The sequence below is a fragment of the Bos javanicus genome, chromosome 24, assembly GCF_032452875.1.
Source record: "Bos javanicus breed banteng chromosome 24, ARS-OSU_banteng_1.0, whole genome shotgun sequence".
Taxonomy (NCBI): Eukaryota; Metazoa; Chordata; class Mammalia; order Artiodactyla; family Bovidae; genus Bos; species Bos javanicus.
The window spans coordinates 25,568,592-25,576,218 of NC_083891.1; the positions used below are offsets into that span (position 1 = coordinate 25,568,592).

Sequence of the window (7,627 nt, forward strand, 5' to 3'; positions counted from 1 at the left end):
AATTATATCATTAAAGTGGAAGCAGCGTTATGTGCCTGGATCTAAGGGGGCCCAGGAGCCTAGAGAATACCTGTCACTCCAGCCCACCTTCACAGGGAGCTGGTACATAGAGTCGCTTGTTATCCCGGTGCTTCCTCACACACAGGTTTCAGTGTGGGGTGGTAGGAAAGAAAGCCTGGTTTCTATGGTCAAGGAAGTGTGGATCCAGTTTCTGGCTTTTACATTTGGCAGTTAGAGGGCTTGGTTGTCCCAGGACATGCATTTCTGAACGCTGGTATCCTTGTTCAGGAAGCAGGAGAACCCACCCATGGGTTCTGCGAGTTCCCAGGCTCTGAGCTGCGCAGGCAGGAGCAGGGCACAGGCTGGCTGCCCTGTGTTCCCCTCCTCCAGGGATGTTCCAGTGCAGGGAAAGCCCTCTCTTCTGCAGCCCATTTTCTCTTCTTTTGAAGCTGTGTTTTCTTGACCTGCCTTTAATATTAAGAGACATTTTTTTTGTTCTGTGATGGGAGATATGTTGAAATGATACCATCATTGGAGCTGTGACAGTAAACTTAAATTGACATTAAGCAAGCAGGCCTGATCTGTGAAAGAGATCACAGATTTTATTGACTAACGGAAGTGGAGAGGACAGAAAATAGCTTGGAGCAGGGAGATATCGGCTCCATCACTTTCACCTGCTGCCCGACCTGCAGAGCTCGAGAAGCAGGAAGTCTCTGTGATAAGGACCTGGCGAATCAGCTCAGAAATGAGAAGAGTGCTTTTTGTTTTTAAAACTGGTCATTGTCATTATTAGAAAATCTCCTTTTTACCGTGGTATCAGAAATCCAAGTCTGGCATTACCTTGGGAAGATCACCCTGGTTCAGGATCTGATTCTTTGCACTTCTAGAAACTCAATTTTGGTCAATCTGCTAGAGTCACATTAAATTCAGGGGAATTGATTTTTGCTAGGACTTTCCTGATAGCTCAGTTGGTAAAGAATCTGCCTGCAATGCAGGAGACCTCAGTTCAATTCCTGGGTCGGGAAGATCCGCTGGAGAAGGGATAGGCTACCCACTACAGTATTCTTGGGCTTCCTTTGTGACTCAGCTGGTAAAAAATCTGTTTTTTTTTTTTTACTAAATTTTACTAAAGATTTTTATTTAATCTTATAAATTAAAATTTAATAAACTTTAATAAAGATTTTTGATAAAAGATAATGAGTGTCATAGAAATGAAGAATTCTCAATTTTTGTTTGAAAATATTGATTTCTAATGAATAAAGTCATCTTATCTACCTAGACTAATCCTAGGACTTCCCAGGTGGCGTTAATGGATGGTAACGATGACCCTATATGCAAGACAGCAAAAGAGAAACAAAGAACAGACTTTTGGACTCTGTGGGAGAAGCCGAGGGTGGGATGATTTGAGAGAATAGCATTGAAACATGTATATTACCATATGTGAAATAGATCACCAGTGCAAGTTCAGTTCATGAAACAGGGCACTCAAAGCTGGTGCACTGGGATGACCCTGAGGGACGGGACGGGGAGGGAGGGAGGTGGGAGGGGGTTCAGGGTGTGGGACTCATGTACACCCGTGGCTGATTCATGTCAGCGTATGGCAGAAAGCACTACAGTAGTGTAATGTAATTAGCCTCCAATTAAAAAAAAAAAAAAAAAAAAAAAAACCACCAGCCAGTGCAGGAGACAGAAGATACGTGGCTTCAATCCCTGGATGGGGAAGATCCCCTGGAGGAGGGCATGGCAACCCACTCTAGTATTCTTGACTGGAGGATCCCATGGACAGAGGAGCCTGGTGGGCTGCAGTCCATAGGGTTTCACAGGGTCGGACACAACTGAAGCGACTTAGCATACAGACTAATCCCAGGGTTCATAGGGTATCTTGGAAGAGCATTGCAGGAATAGGCAGCTAGTTTTTTCAAAATTAAATGCTAGACTTGCTTTTACTAGTTTATATTTATCCTCATCTATCTAATAATGTATTTAATAAAGATCAATTAATTTAGGAAAGTAGCTTGGTAACATCTAACATTGCATTAGCAGCTATTGATGTATTTGATCAAGTTTACTTTTGGTGTGAAAATAGACCATTTTTTGAACCCTAGGTTTTGAGTCTTACAAAGTAACAATACTAAATAGTGAATTTCAGTTACCACAAGTGTTTTATGTAACACAGTTAGATGTACCTATTTCACTAGAATATGAAGATGCTTTGTTTCTTGGTGTGCTTTATATTTCCAAAAATGTGATTTAATCAGCATGATTGTTTATATGGAAATAGAGGTATATTTTGCAAAGCACGTAGAAGATCTAAAAGTCAACTTCATATGGCACACTGTCTTGATTTCATTTTTAGAATGCTGTTTTCTGCTTTCTTTTGTAGTCTTCCTTATAAAGAGTTTTTTGGTGGTGTAAGTGGACTGACAGTGGAACAGTTCAGAAAGATCAATGGTTTTCCTAACGCCTTCTGGGGCTGGGGAGGGGAAGACGATGACCTTTGGAATAGGTATGTTGGGGTACAAATTACTTAAAATTGGAATTTCTAATAATTTCCTTTCTATCCCAGGAAAGGATTCTTTTGGAAAATCTTTGTGGTTCCTAAATCCTGTGTTGTGTTTTTCTGTTTTTTCATAAATTACTGACAGCACGTACACTCGAGCATTCTGTTGTATTTTAAACAGAACTCAAGTAATTATTTTTATATTTTATTTCTTAATGTATTTTCCTTTCCGTACATTGTATCTTAGGGTTCACTATGCTGGATATAATGTAACAAGACCAGAGGGGGACCTGGGAAAATACAAGTCTATTCCTCATCACCATCGAGGTGAAGTCCAGTTCTTAGGACGGTAAGTTTAATATCTTTAGATAGCGAGGTTTCAAAGTTATTTAACATATGAAAGATCTTTTTAAAAATGCATCACACTCCCTACAAAAAAAAAAAATACTTTTGAAGGGAATTATCTGTTGATATCATTTTTCTTTATAAAAGTAAAGCATTCTTGTGCTGCTTTTTTAAAAATAGTTTTATTTATTTATTTATTATTTTTGGCTGCGCTGAGTCTCCGGTGCTGTGTGGGCTTTTTCCTAGTCGTGGCGAGTGGGGCTGCTCTGCAGTTGCAGTGGCTTCTGCTGCGGAGCGCGGGCTCTGAGGCATGCCGGGTCAGCACGTGTGGCACATGGACTCAGTTGCTCTGCGATACATGGGATCTTCCCAGACCAGGGGTCAAACCCGTGTCTCCTGCATTGGCAGGTGGATTCTCCACCACTGAGCTACCAGGGAAGTCCTTGTGCTTGTTTTGAAAAGATACATACACATGTATGTATACTTACACACACACACACACACACACACACACACACACACCTATATATTAAAGAGTCTGGTTAATTGTTTATATAAAAAGTTTTTCCTTAGCATAAAGCCTAATGCATTTTATTTCTTAAGGATATCTAAGTTGTACAAGTACAAAATAATTATTTTTCAGATAGCATTTTAAGACTAGTGAAAATGCTAATTTAGAATGTGGTGTAGAAGGATTTTTAATTATGTGTAAGAACCCAAAATTGTAAAGAGCTTTAAATGCTTTATTGGTAAGAATGACCTTGAGCATATTCTCATGTTTTTCTTTTGAAACATGTTTCTGTTACTTTTAATTTTTTTCTTTAATGCTGTAGGTATAAATTACTCAGATACTCAAAAGAGCGCCAGTACATCGATGGGTTGAACAATTTAGTATACACGCCAAAAGTACTGGTTGATAGGTTGTATACAAATATATCTGTAAACCTCATGCCAGAGTTAGCTCCAATCGAAGACTATTAAAGGAAGTAGCTTTCGTGGCAAGACCGCAATGCTGGATCGGAAACTGGGAGTGCGCCCCTAGCGGAGGTCAGTGAATGGATGTGTCACAGTGCTCTGGGTGGTGAGAAGAGCCTGCGTTCTCAGCATTTATTTGTGGGATTGTACACAGTCAGCCTTCTTCCACCCACCCATCTTTTACCGAGACACACCCCCTGGCGAGCACTGCAGAGACCAGATGCAGTTAAGTCTGGCAGTTACAGGAGCTCCCTACGAAGAGAAAATTTTTATACTAAAATCTATAATTTAATTCAAGAGAATGCTTTATTTCCATTTAAACATATTTTGTACATATGTGGTGTAAATTAATGTGTTCAAATTGTTGAAAAATAAGATGTGTTGCAGTTTTGCATGTAACGGGTGATGCCTTTATGGGACTTTTATAAACCTTTTTTATTTGCATGGAATAAAACCCTGTAAATTTATGTCACTAAACAAAGGTTAACCTTGTGTGAAATGAAGGAACTGTCAATAATTGACAACCAACTAATAAATACACTGTTATACTAGTTTTGAGCTTTAGACCTTCAGCTTTTTGTGGAAGAAGTCACAGCTTCCGTAGGGTTTTTAAGGGTAAGAAGAGAGGACTTAAATAGCTTTTCTTCCTACCAGAATTACCTTTTTTTTTTCCTTGCTTGCAATCTCATCAGGTTTTGCTAAATCACAACCATATTATTTATGCATATTGCATGAGTATTACTAAGAAAATCTTAAAAGTTGTGATGTGACGCGATATAAAGGAGCTCTTTGTTAACCGTCTCTCATGTACCTCTGGTGTAAGTGTCAGGGATTTTGTGCCTCAAAAAATGTTCCCAAGGTCGCGTGTGGTTGTACACTGTACTTTTTTAATTCACAGTGAATAGCACTTTTATTATTTCCAGTTCAGAAGAGCCAAAAAAAACTTTCATTTAAGAAAAAAGCAAAACAATTTTTTAAAAGATTGAGTTATGGAAAACCCAGTAGTACTTAAAACATACAAATGAATTATACTATTAGATAAAAAATTAAATGTTCTATTTTTATGAAAATAAATGCTTAGTAGATAAAAGCAGATTTTAAGTTTAATTATCAGACTCATAGAACTTCAAGTTTGGAAGGGACCCTTTTTAATGTTGGCTGGTTTCATTCAAACTGCGTGTATTTTTTTCACTTATAAGTTATTACATCTCTGGTGTTAAAATTTCCTCACTAAAACATAAATTAATAAAATTATATTAAGATACATTACCAATTATTTAAATGCATTGGCTTTATTAAGACACCTCTCTAAAAACAGGTCTCTCTACCTGACATCAATTACTTAATCTTGAATTTGGATGGCATTTTCATAACAAAACCAAACAGTATCCTTACTTTGAAAATTATCAATTATGATTGACCAAAGATTCTTTAAAATGTCTTAAGATATTTTCACAAATTTAAAACAAAAAATTATATATCTATGAAATAAACCTTCAATATCGAGGAACAAAATGGATTATTCACCTGACACAGATATAGTTATTTATCTCTCAGGTTGTAAGTTTAATTTTTAAATTGTCATTTTCTGTGGCAAATATTGATAACACAAATGACTACAAACAAAACCATAAAATAATTGAAATTCTTACACTTTGAGAAAACTGATAGTTCTCTGTTAAACAAATTTTCTACATTTATTTCTTAGAAATATTTCCAAAATATTTGTTTTTCATTTTTTGATGAAAAGTCAAACCTTCTGGAAAGCAAGATATTTGTTCTTAAATTGTGTATCTATCTCTCAAAGCCCATGTAGTTTTTTAATTTGATGAAAGGAAAGAAAGTAGATTGAAAAAGTTAACATTTGTTGATCACTAACAAGATTGTAGGGGCATAGGAGCATAATTAACCCAATAACACTTAAATATTTTAGTCATGGGGGAAATTGGGGCTGTTTCTGAGTCTTATTAGGAAAACATATTTTTCTCTTTAATATGGAGCTGCCCACATTTTGGAATCTTCTCATTTTGATACACATTTTTATAGTTTCAAGAGAATTCCCTTCAACTAGATTTGCCTTATTTTCTTGGATTAAGTCTACTAGTAATTTTGTTTTAAGTGAGGGCCATGACTATTTTGCTTTTTTTAGTTTTGGATACAGTGTGGCATCCTGTGAAAACCATCTCATTAGTTTGCTTTTTATCCTTTGTTTTGCTTTTTAAGTGCAGACCTCAAATTGATTTTTGCATATAAATAGTAACTTTTATGTTTGCATATATGTGATAGAGCTTTGCCAATTACCTGTATAAAAAGAACTCTGTCCCCTGGTGGTGGTGGTGGTTTAGGACCTAAGTTGTGTCCAACTGTTTGCAACCCCATGAACTGTAGCCCTTCAGGCTCCTCTGTCCATGGGATTTCCAGGCAGGAATACTGGAATAGGTTGCCATTTTCTTCCCCAGGGGATCTTCCCAACCCAGGGATTGAACCCTGGTCTCTTGCATCTCCTGCCTTGCAGACGGTGTCTTTACCAACCGAGCCACCAGTTACAGCCGCCAGCCTGTAACTCTGTCCCATAAAACTTAACAAATACGTTACAAATGCAGACTGTCTTTATAGCTCAGTGGCTTTGTTAGCGCGCATGCGTTGATTACCTACTCGATTAGGTGCAGTGCCAGGTATGTCAAAGAAAACATTTCCTTTCTAAACAAATCAAGTCAAGCAGATTAAAACCTTTCTAAAATTATGAAAACGTCTTCTGTTAACTTATGCATTGTATTTTTTAGTCTCAAAGGCAAGAAATGTATATAGATAGACATAATTCCGAGCTCCCTATAGCACTGCTGGGAAAGTTATACAGTGCCTTTCGACTAGAGAAAGTAGGAATGATTAATGGGCCTGTTTGTAGAAAAGAAAATGAAAAAGTGTACACATTTGCTGTAACATTATGTCTCAATTCTCATTCAGATTGTCATTTAAGTCTTTGCCAAAACTGGGGTTTAATGAATATTTTTTCAGTCTAAATATAAATTTCTGTTTGTAATTTGTGAAAAGGTGTTCCATAAAAATAAACCCTTATTTGCAATATTATGTAAATACAAAATTATGTGTTAAAACTTGCTTATTCTCCTTTCCTAGCCAAGGTATTGATATCCATTTTAAAACAAAATGGAAAAATACCAGTTCAATATTCTCCTTCATTTTGGAGGTTCTGTACAAGTCAAAGCAGATTGTGTGTCATTTGATTTGGCCTTTGTTTGTCTCGGTTATATTTCTTTGTGTACTTTTCAGACAAATACTGGTACTCTAGATGTATTATCTTGTATTTGCAAATATGCCAATGAGAGAACTGAAATGGTCATAGTGTTTATCAGAAAAAGGAAGTGTACTTAAGATTATTTTATTTATTAAGATCTAAAAGGCTTCTATATAAATGCACTGAAATAAATGCTAGTAATTTCTTGTACTCTCATTTTTTTTTTTTTTTGCTTCTCATGGAAATGTTTGTACTTTTTTATCATTGTCTTTTATGAAATATAATGTTCTAAAGACCTTGTGTGATGATGTGATTATTTTCTCAGGACCTGTTTTTGGGGTTGTCTGGGGTTTTGTTGTGTTTGTGTTCCTGATTTTCAGGTGGACTATTGCTGAATGCTGTGGTTGTACTAGAATTTACACTGTAAGCATGAGGTGATCACATCTACCTTTGCAGCAGGGTCACTTAAATACATTTAGACACGACCTCATAGCTTGGACCTCAGAGGACACACAGTGATATTTAAATAGTGTTCATCAATACAATTAGTAATC

At 36.7% G+C, this 7,627-nt stretch overlaps 1 protein-coding gene across 5 annotated transcripts in view; it reads left to right on the plus strand.

Annotated features, from left to right (window-relative positions):
- B4GALT6 (beta-1,4-galactosyltransferase 6) overlaps nt 1–7,369 on the plus strand; it is a 69,115-nt gene extending 61,746 nt beyond the window's left edge. For all 5 annotated transcript variants that reach the window (XM_061399669.1, XM_061399670.1, XM_061399674.1 and 2 more), the window contains 3 exons: nt 2,384–2,506; nt 2,748–2,849; nt 3,679–7,369. In XM_061399669.1, the coding sequence (XP_061255653.1) occupies nt 2,384–2,506; nt 2,748–2,849; nt 3,679–3,826 (373 nt within the window). In that variant the 3' untranslated portion in view covers nt 3,827–7,369. The remainder of the gene's footprint in view (nt 1–2,383; nt 2,507–2,747; nt 2,850–3,678) is intronic.
- The last annotated feature ends 258 nt before the right edge of the window (nt 7,370–7,627 follow it).